The sequence below is a fragment of the Harpia harpyja genome, chromosome 13 (assembly GCF_026419915.1).
Source record: "Harpia harpyja isolate bHarHar1 chromosome 13, bHarHar1 primary haplotype, whole genome shotgun sequence".
NCBI classification, from domain to species: Eukaryota; Metazoa; Chordata; class Aves; order Accipitriformes; family Accipitridae; genus Harpia; species Harpia harpyja.
This window is the reverse complement of record NC_068952.1, coordinates 6,037,041-6,059,901: the sequence shown is the minus strand read 5'-3', so window position 1 is coordinate 6,059,901 and position 22,861 is coordinate 6,037,041. Positions and strand designations below refer to the sequence as shown.

At 45.3% G+C, this 22,861-nt stretch overlaps 2 protein-coding genes across 7 annotated transcripts in view; one reads left to right on the top strand and one right to left on the bottom strand.

Moving 5' to 3' along the window:
- Positions 1 to 12,575, bottom strand: part of LOC128150540 (uncharacterized) — a 28,147-nt gene extending 15,572 nt beyond the window's left edge. The window contains exons 1-5 of one of the 4 annotated variants that reach the window (XR_008238082.1): positions 12,465 to 12,574; positions 11,722 to 11,804; positions 3,901 to 4,744; positions 3,039 to 3,099; positions 1,126 to 1,259 (exon numbers count right to left, since the gene is read on the bottom strand). Coding sequence is in view for 2 of the 4 variants with exons in the window: in XM_052806803.1 (XP_052662763.1) it covers positions 1,948 to 2,008; positions 3,901 to 4,043; positions 4,252 to 4,437 (390 nt within the window). In the remaining 2 variants the exon portion in view is untranslated. Of the gene's footprint in view, positions 1 to 1,125; positions 1,260 to 1,947; positions 2,009 to 3,038; positions 3,100 to 3,900; positions 4,745 to 11,721; positions 11,805 to 12,464 lie in introns of those variants that run through there. The other 3 variants (XM_052806803.1, XR_008238083.1, XM_052806802.1) reach the window with 3 other exon arrangements.
- Positions 12,576 to 12,666: 91 nt separating this feature from the next.
- COQ8A (coenzyme Q8A) overlaps positions 12,667 to 22,861 on the top strand; it is a 48,468-nt gene continuing 38,273 nt past the window's right edge. The window contains exon 1 of one of the 3 annotated variants that reach the window (XM_052806793.1): positions 12,667 to 12,755. Coding sequence is in view for 1 of the 3 variants with exons in the window: in XM_052806792.1 (XP_052662752.1) it covers positions 15,113 to 15,149 (37 nt within the window). In the remaining 2 variants the exon portion in view is untranslated. Of the gene's footprint in view, positions 12,756 to 12,875; positions 12,899 to 15,097; positions 15,150 to 22,861 lie in introns of those variants that run through there. The other 2 variants (XM_052806794.1, XM_052806792.1) reach the window with 2 other exon arrangements.

The window sequence follows — 22,861 nt, the reverse complement described above, 5'->3', positions numbered from 1 at the left end:
TTGTCTCATTGGACATTTTCACCTGTGCATAAAGTGAAGTTCTGTTTGTGATGTTAACGTTGTGCAGCATAGCCCAAGATGTGAAAACGGAGAGGGCAGGATTTACTCTACTCCCTAGTTGGCTACTACATGAGATACTGACTCAGTGACCTGGCAACTTGAATGAGGAAACCATTTGTCTGTCTACTGTGTTCATTCACTGATTTCAACTTGCTGCATGCTCTGCTGAACTGCAGTCTCTTTCACCCTGAAGAAATCCTAATACTCCCACTGATGTGCATCCTAGAAAAAGCACAGCTGTTGTGTAGGCTGGGGTGACACCTGTCTTGATGCAGGTGTCACTCAACAGCCTGAAGTAAGTCCTACAGGAGGTGCCATGTGTTCGCACTTTCCTCTGTGATCCCTGTCCCACCGACGACTCCTCTCCAGTCGAAGTGTCTCATTGCATCTAGTCCCAAATATGACACCAATCTCTAACATGTAAGACTCAAGCTAAGTTCACAAACAAACATGTAGTGGTAAGTCTGCCTAATGCAAATCCAAGCTTTTTATTGGTGGGAAGTATGCGGCCTCCTTGCAGCATTTAATGCCTTTGTTAGAAGCGTGTGCAATTCAACGAGTTTGGCATTGTCGCCTTCTGACCACGCAGTTGCTGCTTGTGCTTATTGCTGTGTTCCCTCTTGCCACTTCATTGTTGCTTTTGGTTTCGATTGTTTCAGGGTTGTTTTGTTTAAAGTGTGTATTGTGCATCAAAGACTGGAGAGGCATTCTGGCTGCAGAGAGTGTGCAAGAAGCAGCACAGTCATAAAAAAAGTACAAGAAAAAGGATGCCCCTTGCAGAACCATGCAGTGCTTCCACAGCAGCTCTCATCAGATACTCAAGGTCTCATTCATAAAACTGAACTTCAGGCTCTTAAGGGAAGTCCCTCAGAAAGGAGTCAGTCTGTGCTAGAAGTGTCATCTCCTGGCTCACAGAGAGAAAAAGACACATTTGCAATATTAGGTGTCTCAGCAAGAGCTTTAGAAACACTGCTGAAGCTGAGCCAATGTAGGTTAGTAGATACAGCGAGGTCATAGCACATGTCTATCACAGGCAGGAAAAAGTAGTGGTCTGCTCTCCCATACCTTCTTTGCACCAGTTGCCAGTGAAGTCTCCTCCATGGGGCAATCAGATGAAGTTAGATGGACCATCTGTCTTTGAGTAAATGGCACTCGCTGACGGGACTCTGGTGAAGAATAATAGCTCAAGGCCCGCTGTCCTTGCAAAACAAAGTATTTGGAGGTCTCCCTGCTACTCCCAAACCAGTAAATTCTCTGCTTTGTTCTTGCCTTCCTAGGTACTTCCAGTTAATCACACAGTGCATTTGCCTTCCTCTTCCTTGTAACTCAAATTGCATTTTGGTTTAAATTGAATATATAGTTAAGTTTTCTTTCTTGTTTCCCTCAGTCCCTGGTCTCCCTGTTTCTGCATTAGAGATGCTCCTTGGCAGCCACGGGAGGGCAGTAATTCTATATGGAGAAGTACCAGCCATTTTAGAGTACTGTGCTGTATGCCCTTTGTTTTTCAGTGAGACTGAAGGCCCTGGAGTCTCCCTCATGGCAGGGAGAAAGCAGGCACCCTACACCCCAGCATGGCTACAGTTTTGGCACAGCACAGGAGAGGTTTTGAATGAGAGTGAGCTCCCACTGTGCCAGAATCCATTTAAAACCAGCTGGTTTCAATGTGATGCCATGTTCAGCACTGCAGCTCTGGGTGAGGTGCTGCTGTTACATTGCATGCTCCATTTTGTTTGGGTCCCTCCCTATTTATTTATGTATTTTTTTAAAGCATTCAGCCCTAGTTTCAGTCCTACAAACACCAAGCATAAGTCAGGGACTCCTCCAGACATCACTAAATAAGATTTTCTTCTGAGCATCTTCAAGAAGCAAAGGAACAATTATACTTACTGCTTCATCATTCCTCTTCTCACTTGCAGTCTCCTGTTCTGTCCCAGCAGGTCTTGCTAATCTGGAGGAAAAAAAGAGCATGCTGCTGTCATTCCAGCTCTTGGCACTGGGGAATCTAGGGTCTAGCTAGGTCATGTTGTCCGTGTCCTCAGGAGTACCAGGGGCTATCTAGTTTTCTTTAACTCAGTTGTTTTATAAGGAAGCAGTCTGGACAAATGTGATATCTTTGCCAGAACTTCTCCTACCACACTGTTCATATGCCCCCTAACACACTGTTCTATCCCTCATTGAATTTATCCTTGCTTCCCCTGCCACCAGTAAGGTAAAGTGATCTGAGCTGTTCCCAGTCTACAAATGGGAAACAGAGCAAGAGTAAGAGAGTAAATGCTGGGTTTAAGCTTGGTTACATAAGAAAGATCTGCCCACATCAGATCAGGGCATCAAACACGATCGCACAAGTCACTATAATTTCTTTTACATCTGCTGTTTGCTGCAGGTTTGTTGTCGCTCATCTTTTCCCACTCTAAATTCAAGACATTTGTCCTAAGCAATCAAGGAGTTAAGTGAATACGAACTGTTATCTTCTTTGTGCGACACATTTGTTTGACAGGTGGCCAAGAGCACAATTTGGGAGGTGTTGGGGCTCAGCACTATTTATGGCTCAGTATTAAAAAGATATAAATAACTAGAGACTTTGAAGTAGAACTAACTAAACTCCTTGATATAGAAACCTGGGACAGGTACAGGGCCAAGTAGCTGGAATGGAAGTTTTCCAAAACTGGGAACTGTGTGAGTCCTATCAAATGCAGCCTGAACTAAGTGACAGCGCCCAAGGCCAATTTGGGATTAGGTCTGTGCAGAAATAAATGGTGTGAAGCCTGGCACTCCTGAACTGCCTTGCAGGGCCTGAAGAATCAGAAGGGGGCAGAGTAGGAAAAGCATTAGGCCTATTTTTTCCTGTATCACTGGTTTCTATGATTTCAGGGAGACCTTGCTCACCCTGGTATAAAAGTCAGGGACTCCTCCAGACATCACTAAATTAGATTTTTCTTCTGAGCATCTTCAAGAAGCAAAGGAACAATTATACTTACTGCTTCATCATTCCTCTTCTCACTTGCAGTCTCCTGTTCTGTCCCAGCAGGTCTTGCTAATCTGGAGGAAAAAAAGAGCATGCTTACGTGAGTAACTCCACAGCTAACTTGCATTTAAGCAGACTAGGAACAGTATAAAAAGTGTGAGAGCAAGTGTGGAAAACTGATCCAACCTTTTAACTTCCACTATGCCATCTTCAATCTTTACAAAGCTCAATATAAGCAATTACAATTCTCCCTGACTTGGTAGAGCTTCATCTATTTATGAAAGAATCTGAGCCTTCCTTCAAAACTGGTGTAAGCCAAGCAAGGTCCCTAGAGCTGAAGGTAGGTATTCAGGATTATTTTTAAAGCTACCTATCCACAGCTTTGATGTACCAACAGATAGGTAGTGGCAATAAAATGCCAGTAGCCTTAACAGAATTATTCCAACAGGAACATCCTCCTCCATCATCATGCCAGAAAAGACATGCCCTCTCTGTAAGCGCCTACCAAATACGGCCTTTCTAATATTTCAAGAAGTTCAAATTTGAGCTACTTTTGTTCTTCAAATATTGTGCTAATAGTTAAGTCTTCCAGAGTGTTATGTGCAGGTGTTAAAAGGCATGAAAACTGTTTGACTCTTCTTTAGTAAGGAAAAAAAAAAATCTGATTTTTGTCCCTATGTGATTTGAGTGGGCAAGCTAAGAACTGAAATGGCAAACACACTGAATGATTTCAGACAACTCATCAAGCTGCCAATTCAAACTCTAGGTTGTGCAGAAAACTAATGGGGAATAGAAATAGTGTTTGGCTATAGAGGCTCTGAGCTGTGGCTGGTCAGCCTAGGGAAGAATACAAGGCTAGAAAAACCAAAACATACCTGAGGCATGGGTTAGGCTTGCAAAAGAGGAGTGGGGTGCTGGCTTCTCTAAAGGCACTTGGCATGTAAAGGGTTAGGTCACCTTCTTTGTTACCATTGTGCGTGCGCATGCTTTTTGGCGCTGTCATGAAATAGGAATGTCGCTGCAGAGAAGAACAGCGAGAACATCAGTCTTCCAGGAAAGGAACCATGTTTCCTATGCTTTGAATGCAGGCCACCAGTTAAACTGAAGCAACAGTTGTTGAAGTCTGTGGAGCGGATGGCACAGGATGTAGTCATTGTCCAGGCTTCACCATTAGACACTGTATCTAGTGGGACTGCTGAAGGAAAGGGACATCTTTGTGCTCCCACCTTGGGCTCCTCCAGGCTAGAAATCTTCTTGGAAGCATCTGGGAGTTGATGGGAGAGTGAACCTGTGCTGCTGGTTCTTGGCACCACTGTGCCTGAAGGCAAGCTCTTTTCCCTGTGCACAGCTACAGAGCATGTTGAAATTACTCTGCTGTGCTTCCACTGAGGCTTTCCAAGTACTTTAGGCATTGGGCTTCAAGAGCACGACAGAGCAGGAGAGTGCCATTAGCCTATTATACAGATAGGAGTTGAATAATTTGCTCAGGGTCAAATGAAGAGCTTAACCTGGATGTCTGGACCATCTCTTGATCAGTCATTCTTTCCAGAGGCTTGTATTAACTGCTGGCGTCTTCCTCTTAGCTGCACTCAGATACGTGTCAGTCAGAATGTTCTGCCACCAATTGATCTCTCTCTCCAGGTATGCAGATGCAGATGTAGATACTAGAGGTCAGATTATGCAGTCCTTTTCAACCGACCTCAGGAATTGGATCGATAGCTACAGCAAAGCAGAAAAAGGGTCAGTCAGCATCCAAAGGTAGCAATGATTCTGCTTTCCCCCTAGACTGACTGCTAGAAGTAAATTGTCAGGACTATCTGTGAATCACCTTCAGGCAAGTGGATGGAGCTTATGAGTTTGTCCATTTGCCACAGAGGCAATCAGAAAAACTCTGCAGCTCTCCCTGTCTCCCTCCCACACCTTGGTGTGTTTTTGAACAGCGAGACAAGATGCCAGGAAGCCAGAACAAGGACTGGGTCTCAGGGCAGTGAAAGAAAACACGGTGTCTTGGGGCAAGGTGTCTCACTGCTCTCCAGCTATGTGACACATGGCAATGCCGTGCCAAAAGTTGGGGCCAATGGCTGAGTTTGGCAGCACACTTTACCATTAGCCAGCAAGGCAACCTATGATGACTAGTGTTAATTCTTAGTTCCAGTAAAGTGTTCAGAAATAGCCCTGTTTCTCCCATATTCTCTGGCTCCAGCCCACCTTCCTGTTCAGAACAACTCTGCACAAACTGTTCCAGATAAGCCTTCTGTCCTTTGTAAAAGGCTCTTTAGAGTGGCTAAATGCAGGCAAAGGACTTGCTTCTGTTTGCCTAGCTTCAAAATTAATTTGTCATATTTACTCAGGGGGTGAATGGCTTCACTAGTTATCATCTGTAAAGTGAATCCTGGCTGGAAGCTACAAAGAACTGAGCCTTTCCACTATGCCTGCACAGAATCGATTGAGGTATGTGTAATCAATCAGGTGGCAAGAGGGGAGGGCAAAGCATTCACCAAACTATGCAAGCAAATGCAATTTACAATGAGCAGAAACAACCATCTGTCTAGCCCAGAGATAAAGAAGAATTACAGACTGAATAATGTTTAACCGAATCTCTCAGACCTGGGGAGAAACAGGAATACTCTATTCTTGAGGCACACAGCTGCTAATCAGACTGCTACACTCTTCAACTTCATCTCATCCAAAATGGCTTTGCTCGATACCCATAAAAAGCACTGTTGTGCAACAGAATTTGAACAGGCAAGCATGATACTGTGAATGTTTTACTCCATTCATTGCTAAGGTGGCGGGGGCAAGGTGCCTGTCCTTGCCCTACACTGTCCCACAGGCTATTCAAAGACAAGGACTGGTATCACTTTCTTCCATTTAGTGCTTCTATCTGCAGCCTCTCCACCTGGCACTGTCCTTCTCCCAACATATTCCACCCCCATGGGCTTGTCTCCAATTTTCCAAAGCACCCGGCACCCACTTGGCACCCATGTGGCAAAGTTTGGAGGGAGTGGTGGTGGCATGAGCCACAGCCGAGCGTGGCACGGTAGCGTATGCATGGTGTGCTGCACAACTTTTTCTGGCAATCCTCTGTCAGTGATGAACATGTTTGTAGCTTGGGCTTGTTATGGCTTGTTACCACCTCATCTAGAGAATAATACCTAGTTTTGTTTTCTTTCATAACCTAAAGAGAGAAAAAAATCCATGTACCTATATGTAAATTTCCAGTTTGTGAGAATATATTTGCAACACTTCTTTACCCTCAGGTGGAAAGAAAATCATGTTATCCAGCTGACTGAGCAGGTGTGTGTGGAGGGCAGGGGCAAACCCTGGTGAAAGGTAATGAGGCTGTGATCTGCCTCACATCCCTGAGAAGAGAAATCCAGGCAAGTACCATCTAAAATGCCTAAAATGCTACCTTTTCTTCAAATAATTATTAGAGATAACCCCAGCATCGGTGGGCCTGCACCCACCTCCTATTAAGAGTTCAGTCCTGTATCATCTATGCCCTGGAGCTATATAGCAGAAGCCACAAATACCCTATCCAGAGCCACTGCTGTCTGTTCTGGATAGATAATAGCAGGAGACAAGAAATGCTTGAGTCTTAAGCTCTGCTACCAATGCTGGCCTCCCAGGTTTCTGTTGGTCCCTTCCCTGCAGACCCACAGAGGAGATAAATCACCTCTGTGGTTTGACACCCTTCACTCTTCCTTCCCCAAAGTGGCCCCTCTCTGGGTGACACAGAATGGGCGAGTGGTATGAGCAGGGGCATGGAGAGGCACCTGTGAAGGTAGCTTTCTCAGCAAGGCAAAACCTAGGGGCCCAAGGGAAGGTTTTTGTGACTTCTTCTCCCTCCTTTTTTTCAGTTAGGGGACAAGGCAGCCCTTCAGCAGTGCTCTGCCCTCCACAGAACCTGACAGCCACCTCTGCCCACCTCCTCCCAGCCAGGGGGCTTGGGGCCTTCCAGCAGCCCCACTGGCTTTCCCTGCCCTCTCCAGCTGTGGAGAGCAAGGCTGCTCGCTGAAAGCCCCAGAAGGAAAATGGGGGTGGAAATCATGAAATACCTGTTCTGCTCCCTGCACTGTGCCTTCCTCTTGGACAGAAAACATTCATCTTGAGAACTGCCATACTGTCTCCTTCTGACAGCACTAAATCATCTTAAAAATAAAGTGCTCACTAACTGAAATGGAGCCTTGTCTCCATCCCTTTGCAGTGAGGGGAGAGAGAAAGGAAGGAGAAGTGCAAAGAATGCCTAAGTGCTTTGGGATGAAAATACATAGTTTGGGAATCAGAGCAGCCCTAAGCATTACAAAAATAGCTCATCATTTGGATCCTATGATGATACTGGATGTGCATCTAGCACTGACTGAGTCAGAGAGATCTCATTTCTTTACAAGGCTGTTGCTCTCATTCTTGGCCATAAAGCCATGTAAATAACATATGGTACAAACAGCGTCACTGAAACCTGCCAAAGTTTTGAAATACCTACAAGTTAACTACTAAAACCAAGCCACCTGTCCAGTGACTTCTACTTGAGCTGTTCCAGTTCATCATCCCTATATTATTATAATATGTTGATGGAACACCATAAATGTACGTAGTCAGATAAGACATTCCTCCTGCCCTGAAGAAATTACCCTCTAAAGAAGATGAGCGCACACAAGGCAAAACCCCTCAAGAGGTAGCTTATCTGAGCCTCAGCGGTTGCTTGGAGAAGGAGGACTGACGGAAACATTTCCAGAGCAGCTTTTGCTTTGTGGTTAGCTGTGTGAACATGGGAGAAGGATGGTGACGTGTATTTTATTGTGGTTGGAGAAACAGCTTGGGCCTGTCCTATGCAAGAGGATTTCTGAGTGTTCTCTGAATAGCCTGGATACTTGTCAACCTAATGACATAACCAATAGCTGCTTAATTGAGAATCCATTAACTCTTTTTTTCTGCAGGTTAGTTGTCTGCCTACTAATTTCCTGTTGCAATGGAGCCCTTCTTACTGCAGGGCCCAAAGATCCTTCTAGGCTCTGGTTCTCTAACTGTTTCTGTTTGTAGAAGTTTAGCCACTCTGGTCTGTTCCTCTCTACGCTCCTCTCTGGGAACTTGGCCCACTTTGTAGGAGGCTTTAAAGAAGCCAGCTTTCACTGGGTTCTTCTGAGCAGTCAGCATCAGAACTGGCAGAGCTTTTCTTGGGTGTTCCCTGGCACCCTGTAAGTGGTGAGCTGCTAGGTGGTGAGCGAACAGAATCCTCTCAGAAAACAGCAAAGAGGAGAAGGAAAGCAACCCCACCCAAAGGCTGAGAGTGACCCTGCTGGAAGTCGCAGTCAAAGACCCCTGGACTCGCTCTTCCTTGTGCCCCTCTTGCTGCTTCTACCCCAGACGTGCAGCAGAGCTGTTTATGCACCTCATGAAATTGCATCATTAAGCCCTTCATTACATAAGCATCAACAGGCAATATGAGGTGAAGATATGATGGCACAGCTAAAGCATCTGCTATGGAGTCAGGACTTCCAGCTGCTATATCAAGCTTTCCCACTGACCTGGGGTAAGGTACTGACCTCTCTCTGACTTGCAAAATAAGGATCTTTGGAGAATTAAATAATCTTCAACAAACCATTTTAACATCAGTAGAGAGAAGGCTCTGGGGCAGTGTGACTCACTATCAGTTATAATTTAAATTTATTATAATTTCCATTATATTTATATATTATGTCTATTATGAGGATAGTTATATCATTATAGTATTTATATCCGTCTTGTAATTTATATTATTATAAACACATTTACCATACTTTTATTATAATCTAATAAACTATTTGTATAATCCTCATAGGTGTAACATTCTTGCTAGAAATGCTCATGTTTCTGGATAAGGCAGCAAGAATGTTGAAATTTGACCAAACAGAACACTACTGAACAAGATGTAAAAAGCAAATGACAGTTACGGTGCCGAAGATGTGTTGTGGCTGATTTCTTAATAACGTTCACTTCTTGTTCTTATAGGTAATCAAGAGACTCCTCAAAATCTGGGAAGTTGCTTTTTCACAGGACTGCTCTGGCTTGCTCTCTAAATTCAGATCTGCACTGCACAGATCTGCAAAAGAATGCAGGCATATAGCACAAAAATTACATGAGATTTAGACACTGAAGTAAAAACTTAACCTGAAACAACCTCATTCTGCTGTCACATCATACTGGAGGCACTAAGGCATCAATGGATGCCAACGTTTAGATTTTTACGTAGAAGTTTCCTAGGTTTCTTCTCTCTAGCCCACTTGGAAGGGCTTTATCTGGCAAGTGTTTGCATAGCATGTTTAGCAGATCAGCTCCTACACAAACTCTGACAGTTGATTCAAAGCATGGATGAAACAGGTGTCACAGCTGTTTTACCTACAATCTTTTGGTGGAGGGCACAAAACCAGAATGGGGTGGCCTGGGCTGATCCCCACAGGATTCACGTCCACGTCTCCTGCTTTTGAACAAGGCAGTTTGCTCAAGGCCAGACTGTAAATTTGTCTGGGATTTGGAAAGGATGGGGGAGTGCTCCATTCTCATTTCCTCTTGCTGAGCTTTCCCACTGTGTAGAGCACAATAATAAATAATAATAATAAGAATATGAATAAGGCTGGAGAGAGGAGAATGCAAGAGCATGCATAACGATTAGGGTCCTGATGTGAGGGTGGAGTGCTGTAAGTCTTCACAAACAGAGAGGGAACCTGAATTTGGACAAAGCCCATGGGAACTGCTAACCATGAAGCTGTTAACATAAAATTTCTGAAGAAAAGGATGAGTCCCTGGTCCATTTTTGAACCACAGCATTCTGCCCCTTCTTTTGTCCAGAGTTCAGGGCTGTAAATCTCATAATTGGTAGCACTAAACCAATCCCAAGTATTGACAGTATTTTTATTCTTTTACCGTTTTTCCCCAGTTTACAGGGAGATCTTGCACAGCTTCTGCCATGGAACAATTCTGCCAGTGCTTTACATATACCATGTTCAAATTTTTATTTAGGATTGTGGACACAGTTAGGCAACCATCCCCACAAAAGTTAGCCTCTGGATTCTGGACTGTGAGTCCTGGGTGTGCTGCCCCTATTCCCCTCAAGGACTAAAAAGTAACAAAAAAAGGACATGAAGTATCTTCTCCTAGCAGCTTCAGTCCCACTTTCAGTCCTACCTCTTTGCATTCCAAATCGGGTGGGAAAACAGACACTTCTCTCTTCTTTAGTCTAAGTATAGAAAGATCTAGCCTTGCACTCCAAGGGGTCTTTTAAGGCTGTAGAAAGCCTGGCAACAGAAGGTGTGATGCAAATTGAACAGCAGTGGCAGAAATACCCAATGGTTTACTACGTGGGAATAAAGGGAACCTGCCAGGCCTGTCTTTGAAAGATGGGGAGAGCTTTATCCTGTGCTTGTTCTGCCTACATCTCAAACTATGACAGCGTGCTCATGCAGAAACCCATGCAGTTCTCCGTGCTCAGCACAGTGAGTAAGACATATTTCACAATTAATGCTGAGCTGACGCATGCAAAGTGATGTTACACAGAAACTTAGAACTGACATCCAAATTCAGCACAGGAATAGATAAAAGAGTGTCCTTAGAAAAGACATGTGAAACATATCTCTTTCCAGATGAAGGTAAAGCTGATCTTTCCTTTAGAGAAAGTAGTACAGAATTAACCACAAACCGAACAATTAATTCATATGCATTTTTGGAGGTGTCAGTATTGAAATTAAGAAAATTAGACTTTTTTTGACAAAACTTTTCAAGGCTGGTATCTTATTGCAGCCATGTATTTGCATCATCTAACACATCCAGTCTCCACCCCATTCTCAAACATGAAAGTGTCACGTTTGGCCTTTCCATTTCAGATATATTGTGTCTATGCACAGCCTTTGTGTAGAGCAATTAAGTCAATAATGTGTCTTCCCCAGGGAATTGGTTTTTTTAACCTTTCAAGTTCAAATCTAGCCTTTCTAGTACTGACTGAGGCTTGCTTCCAATTGGATAATGTCTGGGTGATGAGTTTTACTAAATTTATTTGTAGCTGTCTGTTCAGTGCCTAGCAGAGACGTTCTCATGGCTTACCTGGGAATCTGAGTGGGGCTTGGGTGGGAAGCATATATTTTTATTTTTTTAAAAAAAGATGAAGGAATATATGTAATATTTGAACAATATTTTGTGTGTTCATAAATACTAGCCAAATAACCCTTGGTATGAGCAGCTAGAGATAAGGGATATAATTATCCCCCTCTACAGCACGGGGGAAGTTTGGCACTAGCAGGTTGGCGATAATATCCACCAACGTGCTGCATCAAGTTAACCCCCTACACTCACTTATAGCAGACCATTTATCCAGTTTCCTTCTTCACAAATCCACAGCACCCGCAGCTCCTACTGACTTTGATATAGGTCCTTCGGTGTGAATTTAAGTGCTCAATTCAAGCTACTAGCTGAAAAGGTTGGCCAAAACAAGCAATTGACAATGCTGAAATTAAAGCTTGGGGCTGTTTGTTGGTCACTCCTATAAGTTACGCTACAACTAGAGGAGAATTACGAATCCTGTTTGTTTTAAGAAGAAATGAACTATTTACTCTCCAAACCTCATCCAAAGGTACTCCTGCACTAATGCAGCCATGTAGCAAATGCACCATAAAGAACGTATTGTTATTTTTCAGACAGGAAAGTTGCTGACAGAGACAGGCGCTTACCAGAACATCCAGAAAAGCACAGAGCTAGCTGTTACTATCAGCCCCTTGCAGCATCTGTGAGACACCACATCGCTGGAATCAACCTGTAGGAAACAACGCGCTGTTTTTCTTTCCAACGCGTATATGAGCATGCAATTTCCAACACATCCGTGAGCAGTACCAACGGCGATTTTAAGCCAACGCTTTGAAAAAAATCACACTGGCATCCACCTACAAAGGTTTCTCGGTCACGGAGCGCCACAAAATGGAGTTGCACCCTTCGCTTAGCGTTTGCCTGGAGCCTGCTGGGCACAGGGCTCCTCTGCATCTCCCCGTATACATTAACGGCCCCGGAGGGCTGGCGGGACTGCCCGAGCAGTGACACCCCCCCCACCTTCTCCCCGGGCCCTCCTGAGGCGCGGGGTACCAGCGCTGCCTACCCCCGTCCTTTCCCCGCCGAGGCACCGACCTCCCCCGCCCGGGGCCGCCCCGCCAGCCGGCACCGCGGCGAGACGCCGCCACCCCCGACCGAACTCCCCACCCGGCCCGGTCCCCGCTCGTTGCAGGAGCCCCCCCTCGGCCCGGAGGAAGCCGGCCCACCGCCGACAGGAGGCGGCCGTGGCGAGGCTGCCGGGCTCCCCCGCGATGCCGGCGGGTCCCCGAGCGCCGCCCGCCCGCCCCACACGCACCTCACGCCTCGCCTGCCCTCGCCGCCCCCCCAACCCCCGCCCAACGGCCGCCGCCGCCGCCGCCGCCGCACGGACCTCACGGGCCTCACGTCCCCCTGCAGCCGCCGCGCGCGCCGCGCCGGCCCCCTCCCCGCCCCTCATTGGCCGGCGCTCCGCCCGAGCCCTCCTGCCATTGGCGGGGGCGCGGGGTGCACGGGCTCGGCACGCTCCCCGGCGGCGGTTCCGCCGCGGTAAGGGGAGGGGCCGGCGGGGGAGCCAATGGGAGCGCCGCGGGGGCGGGGCGCGAGGCCGGGCCTCGGCCAGGGGCGGCCGGGGCGGTAAACAAGCGCGCGGGCCCGGGCGGCGGGCGCGGAGCGGGGCGGACAGGTGAGCGCGGCGGCGGCGGATGGGCGAAGGCAGGTGAGGCGGTGGCGGTTGCCGCCGCCGCTGGGCTGTGTCGGTCCGGGCGCGAAGTCTGGGGTACGGGGAGCGGCCACAGCGGCGGAGGGGAAGCGGCTGCCGGGTACCCGGTAATGCGGGGCGACGCGATGGAGCGGAGCGGTGCGGTGCGGGAGGGGAGGTGGGCGGCGGCGCCGCTGCCGCGGGGGGGACGCCCGTGCCTGGCGCGGAGGGGGGGGGGGGGGGAGTCCGCCGCCCGGCCCCTGGGCCCGGGGGTCGCTCCGCCGGGGCCGCCGTTCCCTGGCCGAGGGGGGACGTGTGCGGGGTCCGGCGGGCAATGGCGGCGGCGTGCCGGCGGCTGCCCGAGCCCCGCGGGGCTGGACCCGGCCGGTGCCGCGGCCTTCTCCGCGCCCTTGCGGGGGCAGCGGGTGGGGGAGGCCGCGGGCGGTGAGCAGCGGGGCCGCGCCGACACGCCGCCGGGTCCGGCCTCGGCGGGGTCGGGAGCCGGTCAGCGGGGCGTCCCCTTCGGCTGCCCTGGCGACTGACCGAGCGGTCCGGGGCGCGCTCGGGCCCTCGTCCCCGTGGCCGGTTGCCTGAGGCGGGTTGCGTGCGATCCGGGCCTTGCGGCAGGGCCGGGTCCGGCCCCGCAGCCCTGTCAGCCCGGGGGGGGGGGTAGCTGTCTGCCCGCCCGGGCAGGTGCGCAGGGTATCCTGTACGTTCAGCAAAAATCGCTTAGGACAAAGGGTGGAAGTCTCCTCTGCCGCTCTGTAAGGTGTACATCTTGGCACGGAGATCGCGGCGGAGAATGCGGAGTCTTGTGCGGTGCTGCGTGCGTGTGCTGGCTTTCCAGGCTGCTCTGGTTTAGAACCTCGCTTCCCTCTGTCGCTGGGACCGTGCTGCGCGTCTGCTTGAAGATGGGTGTAAAATAAATCTGTTGGCTATTTTGAGCTCTCTTGTGGCTGAAATGGGGAGAGAGAAACCGTGAGGTCCCTGGCTTTGGTAAGGTGCCGGAGGAAATAATCTTACTTTTCACAAGCCGACAGGCTTGTGGAGTCTTTGTAACATAGTGAACAGGGACTAATGGGGAGATACTGGGTTTTAAACAGGCGCTGAACAGACTAACTATAAATAACTACAGATACAAAAGTTTGGCTTGTATAATGTTGCTTTCATAGTTACTGACCATCCTAATTTTTGCAGAACTGTATCTTATGTAATAATGCTATTTCTGATACCCCACCATGCTCATGTCCCACCCAGCAGGAATATAAGTGGGGAACTACTCTTCTGCATTCCCCCCATGCAATGAAAAAACAAACTTTGTGGTCAGCATTATGAAAAATAAAGGAAGTTAGAAAGCTACTCCTTAATAAAAATGAAGCGGACTTTTTTTTTTTTTTACTTAGTATTTAGGGAAAGAAAAATGTGAGAGGAACTAAAAGATTCTTCTTTCAATAACTTAAAGTATTGTTTTTCTAAAAAGAATTAACCTAACAACTTCTGAACTTTGTTTCCTGAGTTGCTTGTCTTTAAATTGGACTGGGGTGTAGTCTTTGAGCATATACAAAATAATTCTTAGCACCATGTACAGAAGGATGGATAATGGCCAAAGTCAATAGTAGTTCAGTAAAAGACTTCTCAAGGGATTCAGAAATTGCTCCGAGTTAAAGGCTGAAAGCAGATCGGTATTTAAACGGGATATTGGTGGTCTTGTCTTTCTCTGCCATGTAACAAGAACTTGTCTCTTTTTCGTAATGTCATCAGAAGGAAAAGTTTAGCTGCAGTTCATGTCTTACCAGTCTGCTTGCTCTTAGACCAGGAGATTTATTTCTGTATTTTGTAAATGCTTTTTCTGTGCTGTTAGTTAGCAATGACCTTGGTAACCTTGAATAAGATATGCTTAGAATAAACAGTTGTATGTTGTTCAGCCTTACTCAAGAGGGGGGGAAAAAAATAGGTGACCTGCTGTGCTGTGACAGTGTCTCTCTTTCAAAAATAAAGCAGTGTGATAAGTAGAAGAAAAGGTCAGAAGATGTGGAGAATTCCCTTACATGTTTACTGTCTGAGTGTTGATCACCTTGTTGCATTGCTGTCAAGGAGAATTCTGTGCTATGCAATGCAGCTCTGGTTATTTCATTTGTGATATTTAGCGCAGGTTAATAATAGCTCATATTGCATCCATGCAGCAAGAACAGAACTTTTTTTGGCTTCTAGTCCTCCAGTAGTCCTTTTACAGGCAAGTGGTGGTCTGTTGTTTCACGCCCCGTTTGTCAAGCTGTATTATTTTTCTGGAAACTGAGAGGGATGAGGGACAGCAGCTGAATTCCTGTTTTTTAATTTCCCTCATGTTGAACTGGTTCCTTGGTTACAGAGGTTTTTTTGGTTGGTTTTTTTTTTTTTTGGTAGGTAAAGATTGGTTTGTTTTTCCTGTGTAGGGTTTTTTTTTGTTGTTGTTTTAACAAGGATGCTAGGGGTGGCGTGTGTCTTGCGGTCTTTTATCTTGTGTGTCAGTGTGCATGGTATAACTTGCTTGGTCCAGCTGGCTTGCTAAATGCCTCTCAGGGCTTGGCTTGATGCATGAATAAGCATTTCTCTTATTCCTTAAATCTGTCTGTACTTGAAGGTGAACAGTTCAGCTTAGGATGAAGGTAGTGAGTCTGAAGCAGTATTTAGGTATCATATCTGCTGTTTGTATGTAGGTCTCCTGGTTTTCTCCCTCTAAAACTGTTTAAGAAAGGGGCCTGGAAGAGGAGGCTTTTTGGCTTATTGAGCTGTGTATTCTGGGGCAGAGCATCTCTATAAGAGTAGCTTCTCTCTCAACTTGTTTTATGAAAGTACTTAAAGTGCTGCTGGTTTTCTGAGTGCGTGCTTTCCTTCAGTACCTGAAGAAGAAAATAAGTTATTCGCATGTGGAGCCAAAATGCAAGCTGACAGTAAAGCACAGTAGTTTGAGGGAGGGGGTTCAGTCAGTGTCTGCTTTCCCACCCAGCAGTGAAAGCTAATTTTATTGACACATGCCTATTTTTAGATTCAAAGATGCTCTCAATTTTTTAGATGCCACTTGTTTTCTCTGCCCCCCCGCCCCCCCCCCCCCCCCCAGATGGCAAAATTAAACCAATCTAAGCTGGTGACAAAGACCAAGAAATAACAGGATATACAAGTTTTGCCCTTTCTTTGCACAGTTGTGTTTCTGCACTTTATTTTAATGGCTTTTGTGTTTTGTCAGTCAGTAGAGGTGTAGAGCTAAATGAAGCATGTTAAATTTCCAGTTATTCAGCATCTGAAGTGTTCTGTGTGCTTTTCACAGCATGGGAAATAACACTAGTTGCTCTGAAAAACTTAGCTGTCAATCTGTAGAGTTGGCTTCTAGAAACTACAAATTCATATGTCTGCTTAAACAAGTCTGCACACATAGAGTTAAAACATAGGTGGTTTTTTTTTTTTCTGGAAACTGCATGAGGCTATGTCTTTTTCTTAAAGACTATGTAGATTGTAGATTCTGTATGTAGAGATACCATGAAAGATGATCTGCTCGTCGTCTGGGTGGTCCTAGAGCTGTTTGGTGTTGTGCGGGTGATAGCTTCCCCTTACGGAGTTCTGTTACTGTGTTTGTCTTTCCTCTGCAGTTCGCCCTGGTTTTCTGTGTTGATGAGATCTTTATGTAGTCCCTTTCATTGCTATTCGCGTCTCCTTTTTAAGCAGTTGCACACCTTGTTTTTTCTGGATGCGCTGAACAAATGTAATAGAAAAGGGCTTGATGTAGTGTTCTGAAATGTCACAGCTCTTCTGCTCTCTGAATTGTGCCATTTGGGAGTATTAAATCCTCATCTTAGTTTGATATGGTCAAAGTGCTCATCAAGAGAATAACCAGGACTAGGAAAGAGAGGGAAGGGAGAATGACTGGGCAGTAAGCTGCAAGTGGACAGAGTGTTTCTTTTAGAGAACTCTTCTAAAATTGGTAAACCTAGAATTTTATATTGCATAGCAAAGCTTTGTGGAGTATGGTCATTCAGAAGTTGCTTTGGGAGGTTTGGGATTTTGAAAGGCAACTATATAAGTTGCTTAAAACTTTGGAACAAGCAATATGTTTATCTTATCTAGAATCTGATTTTGTAAAATCTATACAGAGAGAGCATAAATAATTACAGATTCTGAATCAGGTATGAGAGCTTGCAGATTAGGTTTAGTAGTAAGTTATGAGAAATATAAAGCTCATTACTCCTATTTACCCTAGTGTCAAAAATACCTATGTGTGGTGAGTAGGAACTGACACAACTTGCCTGAGGCCCGTGACAGAGCTGTCTGCAGGAGCTGTAGGTTCTGATAGACCACGTTCCCCTTCAGCACAGAGATCAATTTATGTCTTCTTGAAGTCTCCTTTTTTGCCTATGGTCCTCTTCTTGCATCCTATTTTTCCTCTTCTTACAGGGAGGTTTGGGCACAGCCAGGAAAAAGAAAGCTCCTGTAGCTAGGACCCTGGTATGTAAGGGGGCTATGAATAGACTAGGATGTGTTGTAACTTACTAAATTTGAACTTAACCCTAGCTTTCAGGGCAAGGTTGAAAGTCATTGGATCTATATAGATATATACGCCTGCAGGATCAATAGTAGGAGGCTGTGGTGTTTGACCTGCTGTTCACGATGATAACAGAAGGGTTACGCTCACCATGTGAGCAGAGGATGTGTGTATGCCACCTGGAGACACACGCTTGGGGTACCTCTTACTGACTTTGTAACGTAGTGACTCAGGACATAGCATGCATGGTTCTGTGCTGGTGTACAAAAAGCATAACAAGCAAAATATCTTCTTACACCTGAGGAAGACAGAGGTACAGTACAGTTACAGGGTGTGTCTAGTTTTCTGGAAGCTTGTAATTAGAAAGGTTCTGACTATAAAGCATTGCTGGTGTGGCATTTAATCATTTAAATATGACTGTTAACAATATACAGTTAAGATGGTCAGCAAACTGGATATAAATCCTTGTTTCTTTTTGCTCTGTAGGGGTGGATATTTACAGGACACCTAGGTATAGGCAGTGTGCTGTAAGGATCGGTGTACTCTTGAGAGAGCTGTGATTCTGTTCCCAACTCCATCACTGACATGCGGTGTAACTTTGGGTAGGTTACTTGTTCTCTTCCATCTAAAGTAAAGAACTTTGATATCAGTCCCCTTTCTTTAGCTTTTTGAGATCTATGAGTGAAGAGTGATGTGTGTTTAAATGCAAGAGAAAGAGCTCCTGTTTTTCTCAAAAATTGTCTTAAGTAATGGTGTATTTGTGTCTTAAGGAATCTGCACTTGTTTGTAAGGCATAGCTTTTTATCAGTTTCCAATTCCTAAATTGGACTCGGTGTGCTTTCAGAAAGTTAAAACTTCCAATAAAAACAATTACGACATAACAGTGTATGCCAAAAAAAAAATTAACTGCAAACTGATAACCTCCTTCATTTATACTTTGTACTCCAGTTCAGAGCATAAGACCAGTGGGGAGCTCTGTTGGTTCCCTGCGCAGAGCTTAATGCTGCGGAGCTGTGCATCAGGCAGGGACTGGCTCCCTGTGCATCGGAGAGAGAGCTGAGCTTTGGTGTCTCTTCTGTTCTAACTAGTGAAGTGACTTCACAAGAGTGTAGAGCTGCTCTGCAAACCTGGGGGGAGATGTTTGTGACGTTTAGTTTTGGTTTGAAGTGCAATGTTTGGATTTGATCAGTGCAGAGCTTTAGTGTAACCTTTTTATAAATACTGCTGGTTGGAGTTGTTCCATATGGATGTGGGGGATTTGTCTTTTAAAGTGATGCTGTGTGTTAACACTGACAGAGGGACGATTTCGAACTAGTGAACTGTGCTTTTGGGTGAACTTGCCATAAACCCAAATAAAGGTGTAAATTCAGCTTGTAGTGGTTCTGTTTCTTAAGTATATACTTCAAATATTGCATCTGCCCAAATCTCATATTAATCTGTGTGCTTTGTGGTCATACTCTATTTTGATTTTAATATACTATTGTCCTTGTTGCTGGATGAAGGATCCACATGCACGGGAAGTAACTTTTAGTCACAGAATTTATCAGAATTATTCATGTGATTAAAGTTACACTTGTGCCTGCAGCTTTTGAGCCATGTAGAGGATGCAGTGCAATGGCTTGTTCTAAGCACTGCCCAATGCATAAACAGAAAAACCCCCTTGTTTTTTCCTTGCCCTCTTATTTCTCCCTTTTTTCTTGGTAACGTAAATAATACAGAGATAGGATGTTAGGTATAAATGTAACTCCGGACTGAAATATCTGCCCAATGGCCCAAATCTTTTTGCCCTGCAAATGAGGTAAATGGACCTTTTTTTTAGTACCCCAACTGCAAATACTTAATTTGCAGGAGCAGGCACAGAACTCATTTTTGGGGAAAAGCAAGTGAGCGGTAGCCTTAAAATCATAGTGACCGAGTCAGATCTACCTCAGTGTAATGGGAAACAATGTGCGCCCGGCACAGAATTTATTAGTGTGTTGTGTCAAGATATATCAGAAGAGGAAATGGCCTGTGCTGAGGGAACGCGCTCTCCCACTAGGATCTTGATTGTGAATGAATTATTTCTAGATCCGTGGCCAGGGTAGAAAGAGACTCTTAATTCCAGGCACGTGGGCTGTGACTATGCTTTTGCATGTCCCCAGACGTTGTCCAGAAAGAAGTAAATAGAGCCGTCAGTCCAGAGCATTCACTTTGCATTGATGTATCTGTGCCTAAAATAAAGCAGACCGTGCTTACTTTTAAAGTGTCCAAGCATTCTTTTCACTCTTACGTTGTGTGTCAAGCCATTTACGGTGAAAATCGTTTGTACTGGGTTTTGAACTAGCTGTCATTCGCCAAAAATGACTGCTAAGCCTTCTGAATTTTGGTGGAAAGATGCATTTGTCTGCCAAGCAGCCCACTTTTATCAGTGCGTGTACTGCTGTTATAACGATTAGAGAATAAACAAGTTCCGCCTGCCCTTCAAAGGTGTTTGTTTTAAATGGCATTGGCAAACTGCTTTGTGCAAGGGTAGTTTTAAAGCAGCTTTCAGAGACTACTTGATGAATTCAGTTTAAGGAGGCTTGAGTCAAAGCCACGGGGCAGGACTCAAATATAGGAGTCCTTAGTTCTGTGGTAGGTCAGGCCTTTAAAGACATTTCTTTCGGAGCTGTAGTCTGTGGGAGATGTGGGGAGGGGGAGGAATGAAGGTAGATCTTCAGTTTGATTTGAAGGATGATAGTAACTTTCTCCTTTTAAAATGCAGTTTCTGTGCCCTGCATGGTTAAAACTTGGGTCAGCTGCAACCCAAGGAATCCAGCTAATGAAAATATGTCTAGGCAGGGGCCTAGAAATCTGGTATCAAAGGAACTGGTGGGGAGGTGTGTGACAGAACTGAAAAAGGCCAAGAGTGAAAGGATCACATGAAAGGGTTGGTATGGCAACACATGCAAAAAGAAATGGAAAAATCTGTAAAAGATCAGTTACAGAACAGCTTAATGAATAATACTTATTTTGAAGTTAGTCTACTGCTGATTTATGGCCATGGAACAGATGTGCTGAGTACCTGGTCATTTGTATCTTGTTTGTGTTCTGTTCTTTATTTTTTTTCATACTGTTGCCACACTCACTCCGATGGTGTGGGTGGCTATAACACTGATTCCAAGGTTATAGTCCTTGTTTAGATACAACTAAGATAACAGTGATTGTGATAATGGATAATAGGAAGGGGGGGAAGGCATAGAGACTGTTTCCTTTGGAAGTGTGATATTTAATTATCTGCCTTACTACCTGTCCAGCCTAATATTTTTTCATTTTTGTCTCATTTATTTAAAAGAAAAGTTGGAGATAAAGGCGGCAACTAAAACATCTGCAGGCCTGAGAGGGTGTCCTGGTTTTCAGCTGTGATAGAGTTAATTTTCTTTCTAGTAGCTGGTATAGTGTTGTGTTTTGGATTCAGTATGAGAAGAATGTTGATAACACACTGATGTTTTCACTTGTTGCTAAGTCGTGTTCATGCTAAGTCAAGGATTTTTCAGCTTTTCGTGCCCAGCCATCAAGAAGGCTGGAGGGGCACAAGAAGTTGGGAGGGGACACAGCCAGGACAGCTGACCTGAACTGGCAAAGGGGTATTCCATACCATGTGACGTCATGCCCAGTATATAAACTGGGGGGAGTTGGCCTGGGAGGGTGGTCAGGAACTAACTGGGCATCAGTCAGTGAGTGGAGAGCAATTGCATTGTGCCTCACTTGTTTTGTATATTCCAATCCCTTTATTATTATTGTCATTTTGTTATTGTAGTTATTATCATTATTAGTTTCTTCTTTTAGTTCTACTAAACTGTTCTTATCTCAGCTTGTGAGTTTTCTACTTTTGTTTCCCTGATTCTCTGCCCCATCCCACGGAGTAGGGGGGGAATGAGTGAGCAGCTGCATGGTGCTTAGTTACCAGTTGGGGTTAAACCATGACAGAGGGGTAATAGGGGCTACTATAAAACTGCTGGGGTTTAGGTGGTTTTTTTGGTTGGTGGTTGGTTTTGGTTGTGGGGTTTTTTGTTTGCTTGTTTGTATTGGGTTTTTTGGTTGGGTTTTTTTGTTGTTGTTTGTTTTGTTTTTTAATTACTCAAAAGTAGGTGAGCTTCTTTCTTGGGTGGATAGCAAACTGTTGATGGTAGAAATAGTTCCCTTACATTGAAAGAGGCTGTATTGTCATGCACAGAAAACTTACAGAAATATTTCTGGTGTACTTCTGTATGATTAGAAGTCTCCTTGTGTTTAAACTTGGTCTGTCCTATAGATATATGTGTGTGTGTGTATGCATGTGTATATATGCGTAAGGTTTTTGACTGTACAAGCATCTGGAAAAAAGCACGTGAAGTCAGAAGCTGTCTGTGTGTCTGTAGGAGGACATGTTAGCATGTGGAAAAGAGGAATGAGGGGAGGGATGTGTTTTGGAAACAGTACAAACATAAGAATTCGTATGCTGCCTGTTGTGAGGCTTTATGTTTCTGTTACTGGCCTCTGATACGCTGAATGTCTCTCTATACTTGCTTAAACCTTCAGTCCGGTAGCCTGGTGTGTTGAGGGGAGGAAGCAGGCAGCAGTTGGTCGCTAGAGGACAGTGGCTTGAGGCAGGGGGTTGTTGCACATAGGAGCATCCCAGGCATTGATTTAGTTATATTGTTACAACAGGGTTCAAAATCTGGTGCAATGTCAGGAGACGGTTAACCTACCGGTGTGGCATCTAACCTATACAAGCCCCTCTGCCTGCTGCGTGGACCTCGTCTGGTGTCTGTGGATGGCTTGGCTCTAGCCTCCTGATGCTAGAAGGTGTGGGTGTTTTCCAGAGATTCATTCAGCTGTGAGAAGTTTACTAAGCAAAAACTGTGACCCTGCCTATTCTTGGAAAATAGCTCATGACTGACACTTGTCAACCCTCTTCAGTCCAGGTTAGCAGGCACTCTGACAGCTTGTGTAGACACGGCTGACTTGTCCATACTCCATGCCAGCAGTGCCCTGCTTTGCTAGAGCTGGATAATGAGTGCTCAGGAGACAAGTCAAGTGTGATATAGACTTTGTACACCAATTCTGTTTGAAACCACTCCTTAAATCTGTCTTTGATAGAGCTTGCTTACACTGTTTATTAATTTACTAGTGGTATGAATAGAACTTGCCATGGGGGGGGAAATCCCTTGCCTGCTGTCTGCACTGGGTATTAACACAAGTGTATTATTGGGGATACATACTAGTCGTCTTGGAAGTGCGTGCTTCCTCTGTCTTTCAGTTTTTGCATCTCTTGTCCTTGCTTGTGCTTATTCCTTTTTCATTGAAGAAAAAAGGTAATTTTCCTAATTCTTAGTTATTTTTTTGTATGTAGTCTTTTCCCTTCTTGTTTATCTAGCATGTATTTTCTTTCATGCTTTCCCCTTCTGCTTGATAACCTTGTTAGTCTCTGCTTTCTGTGTCCTTCCCAGGATAATTAACCAATGTGTCCTGCTAAATGTAGGGTCTACAAAACTAGATAGCCTGGGATTTTTTCCACTTGAAGAAAATGCCTCCAGTATCGGTTCAGTTCTCATTGTACTTATTAGCTCCCATCTCC